The 25571-nt window shown below is 41.5% G+C and overlaps 1 protein-coding gene and 1 pseudogene across 1 annotated transcript in view; one reads left to right on the forward strand and one right to left on the reverse strand.

Annotated features, from left to right (window-relative positions):
* SLC9A9 (solute carrier family 9 member A9) overlaps positions 1–25571 on the reverse strand; it is a 605167-nt gene that overhangs the window by 326366 nt on the left and 253230 nt on the right. Inside the window, exon 7 of the mRNA XM_001111715.5 lies at positions 3264–3402. Within this exon, the coding sequence (XP_001111715.2) occupies positions 3264–3402 (139 nt within the window). The remainder of the gene's footprint in view (positions 1–3263; positions 3403–25571) is intronic.
* LOC100429516 (ubiquitin domain-containing protein 2-like) overlaps positions 9522–25571 on the forward strand; it is a 37274-nt pseudogene continuing 21224 nt past the window's right edge.

Here is a 25571-nt window from a genome sequence, read left to right on the forward strand (position 1 = left end):
CGTTTGGAAGCCAACTCTACCTGGATTAAAATTCACAGTATTCACTTGGACACATCTCTTAATCACTGTGTGCCTCAGTTTTCCTGTCTGAAAACAGGAATAATAATGCAACCTACCTCAGAGGTCTATAAACTAGTTAACATATGTTAAGTACTCAGAACAGTGCCTGGCGTGCAACAAGTGATATGAACTTGTCTACTGTGGTCTAATTTTTTTTTTTTTTGATAAAACATCTTTTTGGGAAATAGCATCAGTAAGGACCTGGAAGCAATTCTTTATCTGCTGTAAAGATCAGGCTGCCCTGAGATCCTTTTACAATATTCCCTTTTGTTACTTAGAGGGAAGTCTTTGTTTCTAGTGAGGTTTGTTCTTCTGAATTCACTCTTCTAGTTTGTTTTAAAGAGAATGTTCAGGGCAGGTGAGTAACAAAATAGCAATCAGCTATCTAACATTCTTTTCTTTCTATCTCCTCCAGAAACTAGATCAGGTCTGGGTCAGTCCCTAGTTGCAGAGCTCAGGGGCCTACAACCTGAGGAGACTGCCTCAGAATGAAATAGGTATGCGGTTAGGAAGGTGAGGAGGACAACAGTAAGCATCTACCTCCTTCACAACCTGTGTTTGTAGAGCCTGTTAAAGACCACCAAATACTGCATGATTGATATCACCACTGTTACTGAGCCCCCGTTTCTTCTGTTTCTACACCCTTTCTTTCAGATCTGATCCAATCTTATGCCAGACTTCCAATCTCCAGGAATTTTTCTTCTTCCCTTATCAACCTGATCACACGTGTTGCACCTTCTCCTGCACCTTCTCCTCACATCAGGCAGAGAAGAATTCTGATTTTAGTTTCTCCATTTAGTGTAGCCTCCAGAGCCCAAAAGTCTGGGTTTGAATCCTGGCCCTGAAATGTCCTAGTTGTTTGGCCTTAGCCAAGTTGTTTAACTTTGTCTGTTTCCTTAGCTGTAAAATTGGGATAGTAACAGTATTTACCTTCCAGGGTTCTTGTAAAACTTAGCTGATAATCCATGCAAAACACTTAGGGCAATGGTTAGCACATAGTAATGTTTTCAATAAATGTTAGATGATATGATTATTACTGTGCTCACTATTACTTACATGTGATCCAGAGTGAGCTACGTATCCTCCTTGAACCTCAGTTTCCTCAGGTGTAAGGTGAGGAGGATAATAACTTGTTTTACAGGGTTGATTCAAATGAGGAGATGCATAGAAAGGCTCTGGCACATGTTAGACACTCACAGAATGTTCCTATCCTTGTGGCTATTACTGTACTCTAAACAACGCCTGGCCTCCACATAGTTCCAACTAAGAATGAAGAGGCAATAGGGAGCAGTGACGAGAGCATGGTCGTCCTCTTGATTCTCACTCTCTGGGTTTACTGGCTGGCTGCGTGACCTTGGGCAACAGCTTACCCTTTCTAAGCTTCACAACCAATAAAAATAGCATCTGGTGATAGGATCATTGTGAAGGTTAGATGAGACACCACATGGAAAACACATCGTAGGTGGCCTGTCACAGCATAAGTACTGGGTAGGTCATTTTTTCTTGTTGGAAACCAGCACTACCTCTTCTCACTGACTTTATTTCTGTCAATGGAGATGCCATTTTACAAGGTTCTCAGGATGAAACTTTGGAGTAGCCTTTGACTGTCTCCTTTCGTTTGATTCCAATAACCAGCCAATCACTAAGTCTTAGAGATTTTTCCTTCTGAACATCAGTCCCCTTCCTGATGCTTCCCCCGCAGTTCGTCATCACAGTTTCCCTTGATTCTCGTCTCCTTCCTCTGATTCATACTTTGTGCCAGTTCCTCATCTACATTTTAAAAACAGGACTGTCAGTGTGTCACTCTCCTGAGCAGAAACCTTCAGACTCTTTGAAATACCACTACAAGATACTCCACAAGCTGACTCCATCCCACCTAAGTACCCTCATCCTCCATTTCTCACCAGCTGGAGCCCTCTGGCCGTCCCAGGCATGCCTTCCAGATGCCACATTGGTCCCACTGCCATACCTTAGTCAATGCTAGCCTTCGCCTCCTGAGTCACCGACTGCTTAGTCTTTACCCCTATTCTATCTTCCAGGCCGTGCCCAGAACTCACTCTGCTTATAAATACTACTTTTCAAATTATTTTCCAGAATCATAAGGCTGGCCAAGGGTATTATACTATTCCAGACACAATGGCCTCGTCCCAGTTTGAGTGTTTACAGTGTGATAACTTCAATGTGGCTCTGGCACTCACTTTCTATCCCAGTCTTAATGTGGCGCTCATCTTTCCAAGCCTGTTACTCAGTGAGGCCAGGGTCCTTGTTTTAAGCATCTCGTAACTCTTCTTAGATACCCCCAGTAGAACCAAGTTTTTTAGCAGCAAATGTCTGGGCGAGATCCCATAGAAAAAGGCCCCCAATATTTTGCCTTCTCTTTGCCTGGGGCCTTCACCCCTCTGGCACACTTCTTCCTTCTCCTCTCCCTGAGGTCTTTGGTCCTTGATCTTCTGTTCTACCTCTCTTCTGTGGCTCCACCTAACCCTTATAGTTGACATTGGCCTTTTGCCCTTCCTCCTCTACCCCGACTTACTTTTGCCCTATCTGAGTGTTCTAAGTGAGCAGCCCACCAGACCAGCTTCTTTCTTTGGCTCAGATTCTCTAGAAACTCTACCTATCATCCCAACTTCCTAACAACAAAAAGGAATCAAATGACATGATTGCTCAGGTATGGCACACATATTTCAGCATTGCTTGCAGGTTCCTTTCTATAAAGTAGCTGTGGATGCTTGTTTAGACCCACAGTGACCTCTAGCTTGAGCTACCCTATAAGCTAGTGATTGAATAAGCCTGAAAAAGAGGCAGATCATACCCAATTTATCACTCTTAGTCAACTGTCTTATTCTTGACCCTAGATCTTTAGTGCTTCCTCTTGACCCTCGTAAGGCCAATCCTGATGCCTCCTGTTCACTAGTTTTCCTAGGTGGTATTTATTTAACGTTGTTGATGTCCTAGGATCAGATAGTGTCAATAGCATTAGAACTGACCTTGGGCAAGAAGAGAGCTTGGGCCCATTTGCCACTGGTACCAACCTTTGCCTCCAGGGATGACTCAGAACCAAGATGGCACCAGTGGTGCCGTATGAAACTTGGACCAGACTATCTAGCCTTTTATGGACCTGGAGGTTGTCCATCATCAGAAGCATTCCACAGATATTGACTGTTCTTGACAGTCTCAGCTTTCCACATACAGACAAAGGATATCAGTGCTGTGATGATGGCATACGCAGACCCCATTGCAAATGAGCCAGCGAAGATTCCCAGGAAATTCCCCACAGACTGGAAGAATGCTGCGGCATCAAATGCATTTGGATTCTCCTTGGGACTGTAAATGGATATAGAACTGAAAAGAGAAGAGGGTGGAAGTTAGTTAGTGACTTTCATCTCGCAGCCCAGATAGGATTTTGCACCCACTTTGGGGAGAGGTATCTTCTCCTGTAATGCTGGCTGCTGGTTGGAAGAGTTAGGGAAAAACAGATATAGAAGGAGAGACTTGGAGAATGCAGAAATCTTTCTACTTCCTCATAGCCCCATCCCATGGGATCCATATATTGCTGCCAGTCAGTAAACATTTTTATATTGGAAGGGTCATAAAGAATATTGTTTCTGAGCAAACTAGGCATTAAAACATGGTAGGTGTATAAGGAATCTGCTGAGAAGATAGATAACTGTGAATTATTTAGTGGCCATATGTCTCCAGTGCTGTTATATATTCACAAATGTTCCTGATAAAAAGTACACTTTTATGGCCTGTGCACAAATGGGTGATACAAATCACTGCGTGCACAAAATATTCTGCCGTGATCTTGTCATAAACCACAAAGCATTCCTCCTCTCCAGTGTAGTCCTTCAGAAATGGAGCATTGATGGTGTTCAGAACATCACGGTATTAACCCCCAGGGAGAGACAAAACCCTCATTTTCCCACCAAAACAAATGGCAGCAGCTGCCCGAGGTCATCTTTTATACCCCAATTCTGGTGGATGCCAACAGATTTATTTCCATAGAGAAAAATCAATCCACCAATAGCCAGTCTGTTCACTTAAATATTATTGAGGACGTCATATATGCTATTTCTTTTTAAACCAGGGCCTCAGATCCCAGAGTGTGAATATGAAAGATAAGGCATGTCCTATTTTAGGAAATATGAACTCCATATTGAGCATTAAAATGAACATATGTGCTAGATCCACTAGCTTTAGGGAGACTAATGAAATGACATTTCAGATTTTTTTTTTTTTGCAGTTTTTATTTTAATACAGAATTTTAAAAAACTAATCAGGAAAAATCAAGAGTTTAGCAGTGGGTTTTGGAAGAAACTCCAAAAGCAGCAGTGTGGAGAGCAAAAGTACACTAGACACACTGACTGAGATTAGATTGGATTTTACAGAGATGTAACTGAATCTTTCATGTTGCCGATGATTAGAGCATGTTAGCTTCCTGACCTGACTTTTTGTACCCAGAGATGACTTGAGAGAGCAAGGGGAACCAACTCCAATTCTTCTACAGGAAGATGCGTGGCATCAAAAAAGGTAGTTTTAAATGGTCTTAGTTTTTCCCTGGATGTCTTTAAACCCCCAAAGTAGGCCAAACACTTCTGCTTTGATCCTGTAATTGGATAAGGAAGATGAATGTGGATCTTGAATGAAGCCTTGGAAATGTATGCGAGAAAAGGACTGCCTTTGAAGTGTTTTTCTTTTTTGTAAAGTGTTGTGCTTTGCAGGAAAAAAGGAAAAGTAAACCCACATCTGGGTCCTTTGTATCTGCAAGTCCTGGAAAAAGGTATAAAACTCCACTGGCTGTTAGGAAACCTGGTGTCCAAAGCTGTGATGCTTGATGTGTTTGAATCGACATTCTCCAACATATTTCTTCCTTCCAATGAAGAAACAATAGTGATGAGAAAGCATTCCATTTGCATTCTGCCCTTCAAACAAACGTTTTTGCACAGTAGCACAGCTTTGGAAGTAATTCTATTAACCTGCGGTTGCCACTAGTAGATCTGACCCATAGAGCAAGCACGGCTTTATCCTTCTCTCCACCTCCATAACTTGCAGGAGTGTTTCCCTAGCCCGGTGCTTCTGGAATTCGGAGCACCCCCATCACATCATTTGGTCATACCCCATACCATTATTTATGTATGTTTTTCTTTAAATCATTTTTATTCAAATTCAGGAGCTTTTATTAAAGAATATCTATGAAATCATAAGTTCGACGTGCTAATTATATTTCTTTTTATTATACGTAAAAGTAGGTAATTTAGAAAAAGAAAGTTCACCTGTATGTCACCTAAAATCATCTGGGTATGCCTACTGATCTGCAGTCTGCACTTTGGGAAATGTTCTCTTCCTTCCCACTCAACAGGGTATGATCACTTTGTTCACCAAACTTTATACCCTCCCCGTGATGTTTGACTTAACTGAAGGCAAAGGCTTAACTCTCCTTGACCTATGGAGATTGTCCATTGAATATGCTGACCCTAAAGCTCCCCAGACATATGCACAAGGTGCCCGCCATGTGTCATGTGATGTATTAAGTAGATACAGGAAGTGGGAGGCAGGCAGGGAAGAGCAGAGAGAAGGTAAGCAGAATTTGATCCAATAAACATCTTATTGAACACCTGATATATGCAAAGCATACCTCGGCAGGGAAGCCTGAGATATAGATGACAAATAGCTCTAGTCCCAGTGTTAAGTGTGATTTTGTGAGAAATACCCAACATTTAACGGTACAAAAGAGAAAAGGGGTACTCTTTTAGAATAAAGGAGGTGGCATTGGAGCAAGGTAGCACGTCAGCAGACAGAGATGGGGAGAGAGTATTCCAGGCAGTGGAAAGAGTGTTAAGAAAGGCAAGGAGGCAGGTGAGTTCAGGGCAATTGCAAGACATGGCTGCACCTATGTGGGCATGTGTGGTGGGGTAAAGATGGGTGAGGCAGCATTACTCAGAACCTTAAATTCCATGGTGAGAATATACTAAAGCCCTCACATTTACATAATATTTAGTCCTCTTGTGCCTACAGTATAGTTTTATTTGATCCTATAATAGCTCTGTGAAGCAAGCAAGGCATGTTTTGTTCTCTCTCCTTATCCATTTCCCTTCCTTCCTTCCTTCCTTCCTTCCTTCCTTCCTTCCTTCCTTCCTTCCTTCCTTCCTTCCTTCCCTCCCTCCCTCCCTCCCTCCCTCCCTCCCTCCCTCCCTCCCTCCCTCCTTCCTTCCTTCCTTCCTTCCTTCCTTCCTTCCTTCCTTCCTTCCTTCCTTCCTTCCTTCCTTTCCTTCCTTCCTTCTTTCCTTCCCTCCCTCCCTTCCTTCTTTCCCTCCTTTTGTCTTGCCTTCCTTTCTCTTTCTTTGCATAAAAGACATAAACTAAAAATCAGATAATCGAAGATCACACAGCTACTAAATTCACAATGTAGATTTCTTGTTTCTCCCTTTAAAAAGGTGATCATATTGTGGGGAAATATAAACCCACATCAGGATAGTTGAGTGACAGTGTGATGCTAACTATAAGGACAACAGGAGTTCAGGTACTAGAACATTTATTTTCATGCCAGGGATGGAACATGGGCAGCACCTTCCTGTACACAAGCCTAAGAGCAGAGTATGTTGACTAGGAAAACAGCACCCTCTCTCCTGGCCCACTAGCAGGTGAGACACAGAACTTCTCAGGAAATCCTGCTTTCCTGCCTGGCTTTGCTGAGACTGGACTTGGTCTTGCTTCTCTTTGGATGCCCAGGACACAGCCTGTTGTTGGGCACATGGCAGGGTATATAAAGGCTGATGGAATGAAGGTGTAGGACAACTGGAAAGGAGAAAGGAAGAAGGCTTGCAAAAACTCATTATCTCTTGAAGCAAATCATCGCCCACAAGATTTTTTAGCAGGCATTGACTATGCACAGTCACATTGTGGGTACTTTTATGGGTATCAGTCTAATCTTGAAACTGACACCTGTGCCTCTTAATTTGAGCCCAAGAACTGATACTTATTGGCTATATGGCCTTGGGCAAGTTACTTCATGTTCCGAATCAGTTACTTCATCTGTAGAATGGAGATAATAATAGTATTTATCCCCTAGAAATGTTGTGAGGATATGAGATACATTTAGAACTCTTAGATATATCTTGTGGATGATAGTCATTCCTTGAGTACTTATATGTACACTCAAAATAAATACTCAGTGAATGTTATTTATCCTCACCATCATCATCATCATTCTGCTGAGAACTTCCACAAGTCTCACAATAACAACAGAGTGGTCAGTTACAACTATGGGCAAATGGGGTGTGACTGCCCTCAGGGCACACCAAGCTCTGAGGTTGCTGGGGCTGAACTAGTCACTTTTGCATAAGAACAACAGGGTGTCCATGAAGGAAAGTACCAGGCAGGTATCCCAGAGAAATGGCCACAGGAGTGGGGCTAAAATGTTCTCATGTATTTCATGAAACTTTTGGCTCAGGGGATCAACGAGGGAAGGAGTGCCCTCAGCTGTGTGGGCAGGGGTCTGCTCCAGGGACAAGAATAGGCCAGAAGACTCAGCTTGAGTTGCATCTCTTCAAGTTTAGGGGAGGATGTTCTACAAGCAAAATCCTCTGGCTTCTAGTAAGAAATGAGGCAAAAGAAGCAGAAGCCAGGCTGGGCGAGGTGGCTCACGCCTGTAATCTCAGCATTTTGGGAGGCTGAGGTGGGTGGATTTGGATTGCTTGAGCGCTGGAGTGTGAGACCAGCCCAGGCAACATGGCAAAACCCCATCTCTAAAAAAAGTACAAAAATTAGCTGGGTGTGATGGTGTGTGCCCGTGGTCCCAGCTGCTCAGGAGGCTGAGTTTAAAGGGTTGATTGAGCAGGGAAGGTTGAGGCTGTAGTGAACTGTGATTGGGCCACTGCACTCTAGCCTGGGTGACCTTATCCCAAATTAAATAAATAAAAATACATATACATAAAAATTTAAAAATAAGTAAATTGGAAATAAGTCCAGGATATTGATTCATTCTGTTCAGCAATAGATTATTCAGCAAAATTAGTTTGATGGCAGTGTATTGGACTTATACTCAAAAAGAAATGTGTACAGCATCTTTTATTCAAAAATTTTGAAATGTATGAAGTATCCTAAACTCTTTGATAAAAGCAACATGAATAAGGATCGTTTTGCTTATTGTATCATTTCTCATTCACAGACATTATTCAGACTTCAGCGTTTCTCTACAGCGCATCTTTTCTTCTATATCATGCTCCTGCAAGGAATGGATCTCACAGCTTAGGTAGTGTTAAGAGCATAGAATCTGAATCTGAGTTCTGGGTGTAAGTCTCAGCTTACTGCCACTTACTGCCTATGTGACCTTGAACAAGTTACTGAAACCACCTTTATCTCAGTTTCTATAAAATCATGATACAATAATAGTACCTACTACACTGGGTTGCTATGAGAATTAAATGGATTAATGTTTATAAAGCATTTGAAATGGTGCATCTCACCTAGTAAGAACTAGATAAGCGTTTCTTAAATAAATCACCTCTCTCTCTTTGAGTGCTTCATTTAGTTCTAAAAGAAGCATTTCAAATAGATGTTCAATCAAAACCTCTATCCAAACAGAACTAAGATTTTACCACCTGTCTCTCACACTCTGACTGTCCCTGGCCTACCATCTTCAGCTGGCAGGGATCATCTGATCATATGAATTGTTTTGTGCAGAATGGTGTGTGACTCATAGTAAAGTGTTCAATAAATGCTAGTAATGAAGAAGGAGGAGGGAGAGAAGAAGGAAGAAAAAGAGGAGGAAGAAGAGATGTTGTGAGTGAAATGCTGCTGATAGTGAACATAAAATAATAGGTATGAAAAATATTATATAGATGGCACCACCACAACACCCTCCCCTCTGTGGCTCTGGCTGCCCTTCCGCTGTGGCCCTATAGAGTCATCTCTCATCCTGATCATGACACTCTTCCTCAGGGTCTCCCAGTTTCCAACACCATCTTCCCCTGTTATTCTTCACTGGGACTGCTGAGATACTTTGCCACACAGTTACCCACAGAAACTACCCAGCGACCTCAAGCTCCTGGCGGCCCTGGTTCTACAGGATGCTCTTCCTGACCAGTCCTCCCAAATCCCACAGCCCACTCACTCTCCTGGGTGCCCGTGCCGATCAGAACAGCCTGCTTCTCCAGCCTCAGTCCAGCCTTTGTTAACATGAAATCAATGTCACTTGAAAGCTTATGAAAAGAATATATTAAGTGAATATATTGTATCTCTTGCAGGATTTCTATTAATTTAGTCATTACGGAAAAATATGAGAAAATGATTACTATAGCCAAAGATATACAAAAGAACCTTCCATTTTCTCTGCCAAATCTTTAATCCCCAACAAAAAAAAATTATTGGCACCAGTTCATTGAAAAGTTCTTGATTAGTTGGGACATACATAAATATGAAATGGTTTACTTTTTTTCCCAATCACTGCTTCCAGCTGTACTATGTCGAGTCCTGCTTTGTGCTGGGTAAGTAGTTCCATTAATGATGTCTTGGTCAAATCCCATTATTGAGTTCCTTTCAGTTATTAAAACTTAGTGCAGCCCAACTTAAAACCTACATCTTCAAAGGTAGATTCCTGTTGTCCCTGCAGAACATTCTAGAGCAGCAGCAGGATGACTGGAAGGGAGGGAAGGCAGCACGCTCCTCCTCCTCACAGCTGGTGCCAGCGCCTGCTGGTGATGGAAGGCTGGAGGAGGGGTGGGGAGCCCAGCTCTCCTCTTTATGTGCGTAACTGCTTCTCAGTGTGTAGGGCTCCCGGCCTCAGTCTTGCTGCTCCTTGGTCCCTCTCTTAGAGACCTCTGTTGGCATGGTGGTGCCTCCATTTTGCTGAGAACCCTTTCACAGCTGCCACAGGCTCTTCCAGGTCTACACACTTCCAGCCCATTTCCTTGGGTTGGATCAGTAGTCACTTGGGCAGCTCAGTGCCTGTCACCCCTCAGGAGGTGAAAGGAAAATAAATCTTGGGATCCCAAAATCACTAAGCTAAAGGGAAAAGTCAAGCTTGCAACTGCTTAGGGCAAACCTACCTCCCTCACAATTTGCCCTCAAGGAAATTTCTTGTGGACAAAAGGCAGACAGAACTCAAAGTCATCCCTCTGAGCCTCACCTGAGACAAATGCGTATCTGATTGTTTCTGCCCTATAGTTTATATACAAATGCAGATTCACTGAGCCAAACTAAATTGGGTATTCAGTGGAAGGCCGATCAAGGACTCAAAAGACTGCAACCTTTTGTCTGTCACCTACCTCTAACCTGGAAGCCCCACTTCCAGCTCTCCCTCTTTACAGGACTGAACCAATGTACATCTTACAGATACTACACACTCATGTCTCCCTAAAATGTGTGAGAGCAAGCTATACCCTGACCAGTGTGGGCACATGTCATTAGGACTTCCTGAGATTGTGTCATGGTTGTGTCCCTAACCTGGTCAAAGTAAACTTTCTAAATTGAGACCTGTCACAGATATTTTGGGTTAAATCCTCCAAACTCCTTAATCTGGGGTTCGCCTGAGTACCTTCCATGGGCCATAGAACACTGGGCTGGGTGGGCTTACCCCCGTGCTCTCCAGACACATCAAACCGAAGAGCCTTCAGGTTCTCCTCCTGCCAACTCCTGCTTTCAGAAATCTCTAGGCCAGAAGAGGCGCTGGTCTCTGTGTTTTGTGTGATCCCACACTGTGAGGGCCACGTCCAATAACTCCCTTCCCTTGCTCTGCTTTGAGAGGGCTTTGGCTCCACTGCAGGTTCTACACTGGGGGATGAGCTCACAGCCTCTGTCCTTGCAGGTAGCACCAGCCTTTCTGGGTGATTCCACTAGACTCCCCTTCCCCTTGGCTTAGGGAAGAGGAAGAACTTCCACGGGAAGGGATAACAGGGTAATAGTTTACACCTCAAACACTGCACTCTCCCCAGGGATAACCTTTCCTTCCCCACCCCATCATATACAGATGTGAGGCAAAGGGGATGGGGTGGGGGCAGGGGAAATGAGGCTGCTTCTGTTGCCAATTAAGCCAGTTGAGGGGTTAGCATCCTAACTGCTGGGGAGACTTGCTGCTCTTTTTAGTATGAAAACATTTAGCAACTTCTGTTTTCAGCCATGGTCCCTAACCCCAATCTGGTAAACAGGAAAAGACCCACAAGATCATCATGTGACATTTATGTGGGAGTGCTTCTAGTTTCTTTTCTCCACATCTACAGCTGCCTTGTCATTCTGCTTTTAAAGACACATTTTAAGGACCAACACAACATAAAGGGGCAATGAAAATGTGTAAAAGCTGCTCTGTTTTGTTGGGCCTGGGTGTCACAGGTAGGAAGCAAGTAGATGAAAAACAATTACAGTGCTATTTTGTGTTTAAAATTCTTTATGCCTTAAAAAAAAGAAGTGGATCCTTATCTATTATTTATCTTTTAATAACTGTACCAACCTGCCCTTTCTCAGATAAGTTGCTTAATTGTGAATAAAGAATTGATTTTTATGGGGCCAAGAATTGTGTGTACACATTGGAATTCGTTCTGGCATCTGCCTGCCCATTATTCTGGCTTATGTTCTGCCAAAGGCCAATGAAGCTCTGTCAAGAGAACCTGCTGTAAAACATAATGACTTCAGAAATTGGGGGCATTCCAGGCACCCTGGGAGGTTAGAAGAGCTGCTTCTTAATAATAAGAGGTCTTGGCTAACGTTCACTGAGCTTGAGTAAGAATCATAGGGTTTTACCTTCCCAAGGGCCAAAGACCCTGCAGAGTCAAGAGCTGTGTTTGAGGGGGAACATCAATTAACTCTTTCTGCTTCTGAGGGACCGTTTAATGACTGCTCCTTAAGAATCCAAATGTATACCAGAGAGTGATTTTCTAAATCCTTGATGAATATCATCTTGTCATTTTGATGTCAGGCACAAGAGAAAAAGATAAGAAAATTCCATGGGAAGGATAAGCGAGTGTATGACAGCTTCCTCGGGAATAATGCAATCTCAGGCTGAATTAATTGATTCATTCCATCCACAAATATTTATTGAACATCTACTAAGTACAGACATTGTTCTTAGCACTGAAGGTACTGCAGGGAACAAAACATAACTCCTGACCTCATGTTCCTTACATTTCAGTGGAGAAGATAACATAATAAATAGCTAAGCAAATAAAAGTATAATTCAATGACAAGGATTGAAAAGAAAAATAAAACAGCAAGAGAGGATGGGACAGAGAGGACTGGGATAGTCAGGGAAGGCTTCTCTGACACAGATTATTAAATGGAGTCCTGAATGAAATAAAGGGAGAGCTTTCTAGGCCCTGAAGCAAAGCTTGTTCAGTGGGTCTGAGAAGCCACAAGGCGGCCAGCATGGCTGGAGGGAAATGATGGGGAGGACAGTGGTGGGAGTCAGGCTGGAGCTGGGCCAGGGCCAGGGCCAGGTCTTATAGAGCCTTTCAGGACACTGTTAGGATTTTTTTCTAGGGTAAAAGAGCAGGCACTGGAGGGTTGGGGTGGAGGATAGGGCTGTGTTGGAATATTCCAGGTGAAGTCTGTGTTAGTCATAGTAGAAGAAGGTGGGTGGGAGACAACACGATCCCATGGCACTCTTCAAAGGCTGCAGCAGCCAGGCCTGTCCTCATCAGCCTGGATGCCACCACCTAAATGAGACCTGACAAATAACAGCAGACCACAGGAGAAAAAGTAGAATGGTGAAGAAAAAGATTGAGAGAAGTATGTGAGTTCAAAGTATAGATGAATTTAGCAGAAACAGCTGCAGTCAGCATTTGAATGGTTGTGCAGAGGAAGGACTGGACTCATTCTTTGTATTTCCAGAAGATAAGATCTAGTCCAAAAGTAACATATCATAGGAAGACAGATTCCCAGCTTTATATTCTATTTCAAAATTTCCTAATTCTTAGATCGGATGGAAAATGGTATGGATACCATAAAAGGGTAGTGAATTCTCTGTAGTTGGAGATGCTTAAACATAGGATAAAAGAGTTACTTGCCAGGGTGCTGTGAAGGAAATTCATGCACTAGAGGGCTATAATGTGGCCTCAAGGAACCTCCCACTCTGAGGGTCATTGACTTGCTATCTATTTTCCAACTGCCTCCAGGCCTGCCAGGAAAGGTAGTAAGGTACCTGGCCTTCCTGTGCTAACCCAAATCCTGACATTGGAAATGTCTGAGCACGCAGCCACTAAGGAGCAGTACTTCCATTGAGGATAGAGTGAGGATGCAGATGATTTAGGCTGGAGCCAGGTTGATGATGACATGCAGAACAGTTACAAATTTCAGCACAGAATAAAGCCTTTGACAGATTCCTAAGTGGCTCTGGTCCATTAAGTTCGAACTTTAAGGTGACAAAGAGGCCTCTGAGTTTAAAATTGGTTAAAAGGGAAGAAGAGTTAAAGGAGGTTTGTTATGAATTATATGTGCATTTTCTTTGAAAGGAGATCTTAAATTACTTTGCAATTTAGCTTGAAGCGTCTTGTCAGAACTGAATTAGTCTGCAGGCTTTGAGAAATTTTCTCTTATATCTAATATTGAGAGGAAAGTGAATTTGAGATAGTCCTAAAGATAAAAGCAACTTGCAAATTCACTTCTTACTTCTTTTTCTTTCTTTGTATTTCTCTTTAAAGCAGAAATAGGAATTTGAATCCCACTACTGTGAGCCTATTCATTTAAGAAAGAGAATAATTCTTATGGCCTAATGGGAATTTCTACCCTTTCTCCCACTTTTCAATTTCTTTAATCTTCATTAATGAAATCTTAGCTCCTAAGAATGCTGTGATATGCAAAATTTTAGTCACAATAGATATAAAAAGATATAGAAAAGTAGGTTAATAGCCACCAAAGATGGAAATCCAGCTAAAATTAAAATATAATCATAAACAGGTGTGAGCAAGACCAAATATTAAATATTAGGTTGAAAACAGAGAAGGAGGTCAAGTTCTCCAGTGTTTACTGAGCCCTCAAAATACTATTCCCTGTATTCATTTCTATGAAGCGTTCACTATGTGTCAAGTAATGTGTTAAGCATTTTTATAAGCATTATCTTCTTTAACCCTCAAAGTAAATCCCAAAGAAGGTGCTACTATTATTTCCATTATAGATAAAGAAATTATGACTTAGATAAAGTAACTTTTAAAATTTCATCTCATTTAATCCTTCCAATTATCTAACAAAAAAAGTACAACCATGCATTGCATAATGACATCTCAATCAACAACAGACTGCATATACAACAGTGGTCCCATAAGATTACAATATGGTATTTTTTTTACTGTATCTTTTCTATGTTTAGATACACAAATACTTACTATTGGGTTATAACTGCCTACAATATTAGTATAATAACATACTGCACAGGTTTGTAGCCTAGGAGCAATAGGCTAAACCATATAACCTAGCCCTGTAGTAGGTTATACCATCTAGATTTGTGTAAGTACACTCCATAATGTCTGTATGATGACAAAATAGCCTAACAAAGCATTTCTTAGAATAGATCTCTGTTGTTAAGAGATGCATGTCTGTATTGTTCTCATTTCAGAGATAAATAGACTCAGGGAGGTTAAATCACTTTCCCAAGGTAACTTGCAGGTAAATGGAGCATCCTTAGATTCAGATCTCACCAAGGGAAAGCCTGTGACTGGAGAGTGGAAATGCCTGGCTCTGCCATTGGAATGTGCTCAGAGAAATAACTCGACCATACACCCCATCTTCATAAGACTGAGGCAAAGTCCACTCTTGGAAGTTGAACATTTCAGAATTTCTAGTACTCATTTGCAAGAAAAAAAATACATTAGTTAAAATATCTATTTCAATATGAGGAGTTTTGCTGACAACCTAGTACTACTTACAGGCCAAGATTTCTTAATGGAGACCCTCCTCTATCTTGAGTGGGTTTTAATATGAAACTATATCCCGTATCTCCTGGCATTCATACCAACACTAACTTAGGTTTGCCATCCTATGCAGTTTGTCCTGTTTTTCCAAGTAGTAACTACTGTCTCTTTATAGTAACTGCTTATCTGTCTCAGCACCTTCATCTGGAAAATGGTGATACCAATTGTGTTTCCTTCATAAAGTGGGGATTAAATATGTTAATATGTGTATAGTGCTTAAAATGCTACCTACAACATGGAAAGCACTCCAAAAATATTAGCTGTTATTATTGCTATTTGCATTAATATTGTTGGAATGATTGCTATATCTTTCACCATTTGCTCAAAAGAAACTAAATAAAAACTAAACTCTACTTACTCATAATATAAAGGCATTTGGTAATTCCAACTAGTGTATTAGAACATTATAAGAATCTTTTGGGGTAGAATGAACAATAGGCTTAGAGTTCAATCAAATATTGAATTCATCTTTTTCTTAATAAGGCCTATAGAGCAGAAGGCTACTAGGAGAGTATCAAACAAGGGGATGCATGTACATTGTTAACAATCACTAAGCATGGAAGATCCACGGTTTTGCAAATCTAACAAAGCTGAACTTTTAGCAGCCTTTCAGGGAAGGGGACACCGAGGTAGACATCCCACAGAAATCCTGTGGCTACACCTGAAGGAAAATGTGCACAGAATATGTTTAATAAAGTTGTGTAGACTTGCTAATTAGCAACAGTCAAGGAAAAAAAAAAAACCATGAAAACAATGGAGTTTGCTTTCATGGCAAGATCACCAATTCACAGCTCACCACATGCTACATAGAGATAAAGAAGAATCAGCAAAGGGACACTTGCTTGGATTGGAGCCTGCAGTGTTTCATAAATGCTGTGTGCTGAGGATTGTGATGAGTGGCTGAATAAAATGCTAGTTTCCTCTGGCTGGGTCAAAGGAGTCTTCATAGACAATGGGCTGCCTTCTTAATCTGGGTGCCTTTCATTCTCGAATTAGATAAACCCCACTCCCGTTATAAACAGCTGCCTGAGACAGCCTGAGGGAGTTTCACCTGGTGACAAGCCAACTCCTGGAAAATGTTTGCACTGATAGACTCATTCCCCCAGACCCTTCCCTGATCTCCCATTTATTGGCAATTAAGTGAGCAGCTGGGCCCCCATCACAGCTTAATTTAATTAAGAATCTGTATCCATCTTCTTACAGTTGCAGATAATTTCACTTTAGTTCAAGTTATCTTTGGAAGGAAAGCACATAGTTATCTTCTTAAACTAATGTATTTCACCAAGGTAGTTGCCTCATTCCCACAGATTTCAGTGTCATGTGTGAGGCATGGGAACTGCAGGCCAGCAAACCTTATCAAAGGAAGTTTTGCTTCTATGTAATATTCTTAACTTATATATTTCTAGGTGTTACCATGAAGTGTATATTCTATAGAGGAATCCTCTCTGGCATTAGCTCTTTAGGACATGGCTTTATCTGGAATAAGAATATGGACCTTAAGGTATATTTGAATCTCAAGCCAATACAGCTTGTAAGAACTGATGTATTCCTAACTCAAGCAATTAATAGACCTGTCTTGTCCATGCAATAAAGGTAATTACTAAAACTCGAGGTCAGAGGCTAGATTTAAGGATAAACAGTTCATCTGTCAAGGCCATAGCCATGCCATGGAGGAGCACAAGATATTGCTTGGTGCCAGGAACTAGGGCCCTGTGTGCTGGAACAGCCTTGAAGTACCAAGAGGATGGTTTCTACATATCGAGTTGGGCCATAGGTCAGAGGCTTGGGGAACATGTAGACTGGAAGACTACACAGGCATTGGGAAGGAGGGAGGTCAGTGGAAACTTCAAGTTAGAAGCAGGTAAACAAGCTTTCATTAGTATGTGAACAACAAGCAAGGGACTCAGGAAATCAATATTCTGGAAGCCTGGGGATGAGTGTAAACTGAACATTTGTAAATGCATACATGTAATTTTCTGGAAGAAGATTCCTTAAAACTTTCATCACCTTCTCTATGTGGTCCATGACCCCCCAAAAGGTTAAAAGCCACTGAAGTAGGGATCTGCAAATACTGATGGTAGAACAAGGAAGGAGTGTTCAAAAGCTGAGGCAAACAGCAACTGGCAGAAAGTGAGACAAGAGGAAGAATTGAATAATCAGTGCAAGGCAGATGAAACAAGAGGACCTTGGTGGCTGGGCACAGTGGCTCATACCTGTAATCCCAGCAGGGTGGAAGTGGGAGGATCACTTAAGCCCAGAAGTTCAAGGCTGCAGTGAGCCAAGACTGGTTACTGCACTCCAGCCTGGATGACAGAGCAAAACCCTGTCTCAAAAAACAAACAAACAAACAAAAAACACACAAAAAAACCAGTGCCTTGGTAATGGAAGAAACCCTGTGCCCTGGGCCATGACCTTTTGCTCTCTACCAGCTTGGCTGGGATCAAACGTGGCTGCTCCAGGCTAGCAGACAACATATGTGAGAACACAATTAAATTAATGATAGATCAGAAAGAGTGGCTGTTCCTGACACCTAAGAATATGTAGATAGAAAAGTGAGGTTTTGAGAGTTGTGTGTACATGGGAGTGACTGACAGAGCTGGGAAATGTAGTGGGTAACACCATGAAGCATACATTAATTTATGGCCTGGATCAGCTCTACTTTCTATTCATCATGTAAACGATGTTAACTGTATTGATTCAGTACATCAAAGGTCATGTGGCCAGGACTTACCATCCCTGCCACCACTACCAGGGCTCAGCTCTCTCCAGGTCAACCAGAATGTATGAAACGCTGCAGCTCCCGGTCCTTGGTTAAGTTTACCCATGGCTAGATCTTCAAAAGATCCACTGTCTGCATATACATGTCATTACAGTAAACAGGTGAAACAGGCCTATGCTCCCCGGAACATGGGGGAGAAGTGTTCCTTGAGGGAAAATTTATGAGATAAGTAACACCTTGGTAATAGTAATTAAAAAAAAATTTGGAATGCAGATGCTTTGTCTAAGATGGGTTAAAACTAGAGAACTGTGCATATGGTTCATAAGGAAGAAAGGACGTAGGTAAGGTATGGGCCAGAAGGAGGAGTTGGTACAAGGTGCCCAAAGGTAGGGCTCCTCCTTGAGCACAGGTGGCAGAGAGTGAGGACTGCTTTCTGATGCTTTCCCTTATAGCAAGTCTATCATTTTCTCTCTCTGTAGTTTTTATTGATCAGGTTTTCTTTTGTATTACCACTGTCACCATCTGATGGATAAGCCACCAGCTTATATACCCTAACCAAGGGTATATACAAAGGGTAGAATTTAATAATTATACCCCACTGTCTCCTCTGGATTAAGTGTATTCATTAGACTTTTATTCAAACCTATAGATCAGAAAGAGTGGCTGTTTCCACCTTCCTGGAAAATACAATTAAACAAGAATACTTTAGGGCCATTGTTACGAAACATGCAAATAGAAACAGAGGTGATCCAGTGACAGGAGAGGAGAATGTTATTTACATAAATAAAATAAAGGACAGTGGCACCTTTCAGATCTATTGTGCATGTGTGAAAGGAAAAGAGAAAGAGGGAGAGGGGCTGTAAAATTTATAGTGAGAAATAGCAAAATCCTTGTTTTTATTCATGAAAAGCCTGCCTTATCACTTAATGCTAATGAATGCCATTAAAAGAAGGTTGATGCATAATTAGAGATTATAGCACCTTGACTTCATTTGAAATGTGATGGTGAAGACCCAGGTAACTTCAACCATGGGAAAAGTATGATAATCCCCACAAACCTAATGCCAGAATGTGGGGACTATGATAACATGGAGTCTTAGAGAACCAGACAAGTACTCCTGCCATCATCCTCTGCCTTGGATTTGCCTGACAATCCTTGGCTATGCCAACAGCCAGTATGTGTTGGTGGCAATGGAGGGGATGGAGGGTATTGGTTCTGTTAAATTATTTACATTAGAAATGTTCAGCCCTTAAAATTCTAGATTTTAAAATAAGAGCTTAATTGGTAAGTTCCCAAAATGAGGAGAGAGAAAAAAATAATTCCTGGCTTTGCAAACCATAATACAGTAAGCTAGTAAGATATAAAAAGGTAATTTGTTAGTAAATTGAGTGATCACCATGTAAAATCCCAGCTTAATTTTAGAGTCTTAAATATTGAATTTGGAAAGCATATATGATCTATTTCGGCAAAACATTTGATGTTGAAATTCTCTTGGATTTTGTGCTTTCTACATTGCAATGTTAATAGCTGCTGTTTATTGAGGGCATCTTGCAAGCCATAACTGTGATATGCATCTTATTTACATTATTTGTAATCCTCACAATAACCTCATAGCAGAGATAATATTATTTACATATCACAAGAGGAAATTGAGGAGTGTTAGTGAGGTGGCCAAAGTCACGTGGTGAGCAAGTGGTAGGACTGGCATTGAATCCTGGTTGATCTGGTTCCAAAGCTCCTTTCCATTTTGATGCTCCCACCCAGAGAATGGTATGTTGGGAAGTTTGTGCATCAACAAAAGTTTGTTGTATGTGGTGGTCCCAAAGGGTAAGTTCCTATCTTGGGGCCTAGGTAGGCCCCACTGGTAAGGTCTCTAAAGTATCTAGTTTAACTTGTATCTGCACATTTTCTTGGCTCTTTGTGTGTTTATTTAATATCAAACCAGAAAAAAAAAATGTGACCCCAAGGGCTATTCTGAGAAAGAAGAGCCTTTGAAACAGAAATAGAAAAGGATTAGCTTCCTTCCAGACTTTCCCTTATGCACAACAAAATGTTTATGTTTGAAAGGTGGAATGTTTGGCTTGTTATCTGGGAGCAAGCAGTATATCTGTCCTTGGCTGCTACTAAATTGTACAGATAATTAAAACATTATTTTTCTATCAGAACAGAATGTATTGCCAAACGGAGATTCCTCCGGGGGCAAAATGATGGAAACCTATACCACCAAAGCAGACTGGAGTACATCTAGACAGGATGTCACTAAGAAATGGAAACTGGAAGACTTCTCTTTGAATGCATGATTTCTGCTTTGAAAAACACAAGGATATGGGGCAGTGGCTTCTTGTGACCTAAGCTTATCTGCAGAGACTCTGAATGGAGCTAGTGGACTTGGCCCTCTTTGCTGAGCTTTTGGGGAGATCCTCCCACAACACCATATTTCTTTTGGCTTCAGAGTTCAGCAAAATTGAGTACATTTTCTAAATGAAAAATTAATTATACTAAGATGTATTTCACTTCAGATGGTGATGATCTGTTTTCTACCAAAAATCCTTATGAAACATCTGCTGAGGCTACCTTATCCAGGGAAATGTATTGACTTCTTTAAAAGAGAATGGTATCTCCCTTCTTTATTGCTGCATTACTTTCAACATTCCTTTTCCTGAATCAGGATTTATACCAATACATCCTTCAATCTTGCTTAATTTAGTGAAAATAAGATTGTTAGAGTTGTATTCCTCTTGAGTCTCTCAATTAAGATCAGATACAATGCTACGAATAAACTGATTAGGGTGATGTAGGTGAAATATGGAAATGAGGAAGTGAGAGCGAGAGAGAGCACTGGACAGAAACTACAAGACTGGCAGAAGCTTGTACTGACCGAAAAATTAACCATGATTGGCAAGACAAAGGATATATGGGATAAATGCGGGCAATAAAACAGCAATGAAGATTTCTCTGGAAAGACTCCTTCAAGTGGTGTTCTAATCCCCAATCTGGCATTGTTGGGTGTACAGTTGCTTGGTTAGTTTAAATGAGGAACAGGCTTGGCAGCGGAAAGGAGGGAGATGGGACCTACTCCTTGTTGCACAATAGATTCTAACATGCTGCCTTGTCCTATTAAAAAAAATAAAATAATCCCTAGTGGCTGGGCTTTGAGGGGGGCAAGTTTTTATGTTTCACTCATTTTCTGGACCAGGATGAGATGGAGGCTTTTTGCAATATGTTTCTGATAGCTTAGGGCAAAAACTTTCTCCATGGGCTTCTCTACCTCGTTTGAGTGATGAGAGGGAAACAAACCAGGGTACAAAACAGTTTAGTAAAGCCTGGATCACATGTAAGTTTGGTGGTAAAATACATACTCTAAAGCTTTAGGGCCCATAACTAAAGAAAAAAAATTGGAATAACTTTTTAAAAGAGATTTGAAACTTGTGAGAGATAAAGCAGATAATATAAATCCTAATCTCTTCTCAATGTGTGCGTATGTGTGCGTGCACAAACACACACACACCTGGCTCATTTCATCAGGTATCAGAGTTCTTTGGAAGTGAGTGAAGGATTTTGGTTTTGATGGATGTTTCTTGCTATGCTCAAGGCTTATTCATCTGTAGTCTTAGAGATCATAGCTTTTTGAAGTTTTACTATTTCCATAAGTTAATATTGATATCATTTTTCTGTTTCCTCATAGATCCTGTCAAATCATTTGGCTGTTTTTATCAATGATATGGTCTATGGGATCATTAAAATGATGTGACCTCTTGCTTATAGAATATTTTAAAAACTCATTAAAAACTCAAAATGCAGGGTTTCTCCCTACAATGCATGAAGTCTTTTTTTTTTTTTTTTTTTTTTTTTTTTTTTTTAAAGACAGGATCTCGCTGTGTCACCCAAGCTAGAGTACAGTGGCATGAACATGGCTCACTATAGCCTCGACCTCCTGGGCTCAAGTAATCCTCCTGCCTCATCCTCCCATGTAGTTGGGACCACAGGTGTACATCATCACACCTGGCTAAATTTTATTTTTTGTAGAGATTGAGGTCTCACTTTGTTGCCCAGGCTGTTCTTGAACCCCTGGGCTCAAGCAGTCCTCCTGCCTTGGTCTCCCAAAGTGCTGGGATTACAGGTATGAGCCACCACACCCAGACCTTGTATGAGGTCTTAAACATATGTCATAGTAAATCTTTTTTTCCCCCTACGTTCCTCTTCACTCACCTTCTTCATGTTCGGTAAAAAGAAAGTGCCAGAACATGTAGCATGAGCCATCGTAAGGTACATGGATGTGCTTTGGTCCAGGAATAGGCTGAGGCAGATATCCAGGCCTGGATGAGTCAGCAAGTTTGGTGCGCAGGCACACACCTCCACTTGCTATATAACCTGTTCGTGTAGTTCATACTTGGCTTGGAGCCACTATTGTCTATAAAAGGTGTAACTGTCCTGTTGATGCTGTGCACGGGGCTTAGCTCTTGCGGGGCTCGGCTCGGCTCAACATGGCTTGACATGGTGGGCACGCTGGTGCCCAGAGAAAGAGAGCCAAAGCTGTCCTTCTTGCAGACAGACAAGAGGGGCCCAAAACACAGCTCAGGCTTGCTTGTGCTCAAAGAGAGAAAGAGTTAAGCTGTTGACCCTGAAGGCAAAGGAGAACTGGCCTCGCAGCCGTGCGTGGGGGTGGCCTGTTCAAGCAGCCGAGACAGAGCGGACAGTGTAAGAAAAGCTGCTCATGAGAGAGGTAGTTTAAGAAAGCTGTTGATGAGAGCTGCTGCTGAATAAAACCATATTCACCTGCCTATGGCCCCCCGAGTGTTCTTTCTGCTCATTCACCCACTCCCCTTGGACTTCAGCATGGTCTGGACCCAGACCCCAGGATCTGACAGCCATGAAAGATGCTGTTAATGTCAGAATAGAGTTAAGAGGAAATGAAAGCTTACTTTTAAACTATTTTATACTTACTGGCAGGCAGGAGCTGGGTGGTTCCTACAGTCTCAAATGTAGAGATTTACCAAGGCTGTAAGGAAGGTATGGTGCTAAAAGGTGCAGAAAACTGGCTTCAATTAACATTCTAATCATCACTGTCAACACCATTATGCAACTCTGTTCGAGTGGCATATTCGGCACTGTGGGGTTCAACAGAAGCAGTGGGCACTGCCTTCCCTAGAATCGCAGTATCAAGAGCTGTTGCCAACAGCTCCACTCAGGGCCTGCAGATAAAATATTCTGTACCCACTTACCAATTCCCTGAGCTCTCCAGTCCCTGGTAAATTTCTTTTGAACACATTCTCATACTTTTTTCTTTTTTTTTTTTAAATGAAAATGTTAGTGGGTAAAATCCAGTATAAGGGACACATTATTCTGAGATCATAGCTTTCCCCACCGATACCAGCATCATTTTCACTGCTCTGTAATAAGTGGCTGCAGCTGTTGCCATGGTGATTTTCATTTTTAAAAACTGTATCCACACAAAGACAGGCAACACAGCTGTTTCCATGAAGCATCACGAAATAAGCCCAGATGTAATGGCACTCCTGCCTTTTTCCAGAATTAGGGAGATGTGTCTAAAAGTCCAGGTAGAGTCAAAGGATGGGGCTGTGGCTGTGCCTTGAGAGGAGCCTCCTGCTTTCACTTGAAGCTCAGAACACTCATGGAGGGTAAATTAGTGGAGCCAGTGAGCGTTCAATTTCTATCCAGTTTTCTCAGGCAGATTCTTTGTACCAGTTAATCACTATTTACACTGTGATTATAACTTCCTCCAATCGCCTCCTTTGAAAAAGACACCCTCTCCCTCTAAATCCTCACGTGCTACCCCAGAACATGACAAGAACAAGCACTGCTCACGGGGCTCGGTACTTGTTTATCTGAAGTCCCATGGCCTCCTACCTACACGTTATTAAAATGCTGCAAGCAAGCAAGTCAACACAAGTTTTTAAAATCATTCTCCACTTTCCAGTTAGAGGAAGCGTGCTGCCTGCTGCTGCCCTTGTCCTTTGATATGGAGGGAGTTTGGTTTTCTCTGTGTGTGGTCTGGTAGGCACCAATAAGGACAAAAAGATACCTGTCAAGCTCACCATTTCCTGAACAATGGTATTATCTTTCTTAGGGAACAGCAATCTTTTGTTTGTTTCTATTTTTGTTTTGAGGCCATTGATTTGCTAGCCAAGCCAGATGCTGAAAATTAGGTAAGTAGAACCCACAGGTGGCCTCAATCCCTCATTCGAAACAAGATTCAAACGAGTGACGCCCTCACTGACCTGGAGAGTTATTTCTTCTGTCACATTGTTGCAGTGCACCAGATGGGACTGTAGCAGCAGAATAGCTAGGTGAAGAAAGCCTACCGTGTGCCTCATGGGGAAAGGATTTTAAAAGAAATTGTATTTCCTGTCAATAGTCCCCCATCTCATGTAACTATTTAACTCTTAAAAAACGTAATTATGTTTCTGAATGTCTTTATATTTTGCCAATCAGTTACAGCTATTTTGTTGTTACTAAGAGCATTGAATTATAAACAGTATAAACCGCCAAATGCCCAGGAATCTAATAATAAAAGGACTTTTCCTGGAAAGCATAAGTAGTTCTTGTATTCTATAAGGAGAGCCTTTGTTTGCAAAGAAATACGGCTGTGCTTAACATCTGAGTAGTCAGCAATCTTTGTGGTGGTGGTTGCTGTTAATTGTGGTTGAGATGTGACTTGCAAATAATCCACAGAAGCCGTGGGGCTTTATGAGCACAACAATTGCCTGTGTTTGATTCTACCTTGCCAGGGATACTCTCCATGATCCTGCAAAATATCATTTCACTCCTTTGCACTATTGAGATGCAAATGGCGCAACTGGCTGACCACCGACAAGCTTTATGAGCAATAAGGAATCCAAATTCCTTCAAGGCATCCTTAAACATTAAAAATAAACAAAATATGTAATGAACTTCAAATAATTACAACAAACAAAATCTATGGGTCCCTCGAGACCTGTAAGAAATCAAAGGATCTCAGAATATTTCATCTGTCTTATCGTCGAAGAAATCAATGCCTCTTTCCATTTAAGAAAAATCCCAGAAACCAAATTAAAGCAAAAAATTATGGAGAATGCACTCGTCCAACATAGAGCAACTAAACAGTCACTGTCCCAATTATTGTTCTCTGGGCTTTTACCTTCCAGCCCAGTGCTGCTTCCAGAAGTTTTGCTACCTTTTTTTTTTTTAATTTTTAAGAACTTTTTTTTCTTATACTTTAAATTCTGGGATACATGTGCAGAATGTGCAGGTTTGTTACATAGGCATACACGTGCCATGGTGTTTGCTGCACCCATCAACCCGTCATCTATATTAGGTATTTCTCCAAATGCTATTCCTCCCCTAGCCCTCAACCCCCCAACAGGCCCTGGTATGTGATGTTCCCCTCCCCTCCTGTATCCATGTGTTCTCATTGTTCAACTCCCACCTGTGAGAGAGAACATGCGGTGTTTGGTTTTCTGTTCCTGTGTTAGTTTATCAAGAATGATGGTTTCCCATCAATGATAGACTACAAAAATGTGGCACATATACACCATGGAATACTATGCAGCCATAAGAAAGGATGTTTTGCTATCTCAAAGAGAAGCAAGAACTGCGAGAAATTCCCTCTGGATGAACTAGAATTCTATAAGTGTGTTAAAAATAAAACAAGCAGAACTCATTCATTTATCAGATTTCAGTATTAACATTGGTAAGTTGAGCTTTAAAGCTAGTAACTCTACTATTTCTAAATATCAGTGATCTGCAGAGATCAGTGACATTCTTGTTCCCTACATGGAATTGAGATCACCCCTCCCCAAACTCAATAAATCTGAAAGGTTGATCAGCATGAAAATGTCCATGTTGGTCAGCAACCATGGCTAAGGAAAGAATTAGGAAACTATTTCATAGCCATGGTG

This window comes from Macaca mulatta, chromosome 2 (assembly GCF_049350105.2).
Source record: "Macaca mulatta isolate MMU2019108-1 chromosome 2, T2T-MMU8v2.0, whole genome shotgun sequence".
Taxonomy (NCBI): domain Eukaryota; kingdom Metazoa; phylum Chordata; class Mammalia; order Primates; family Cercopithecidae; genus Macaca; species Macaca mulatta.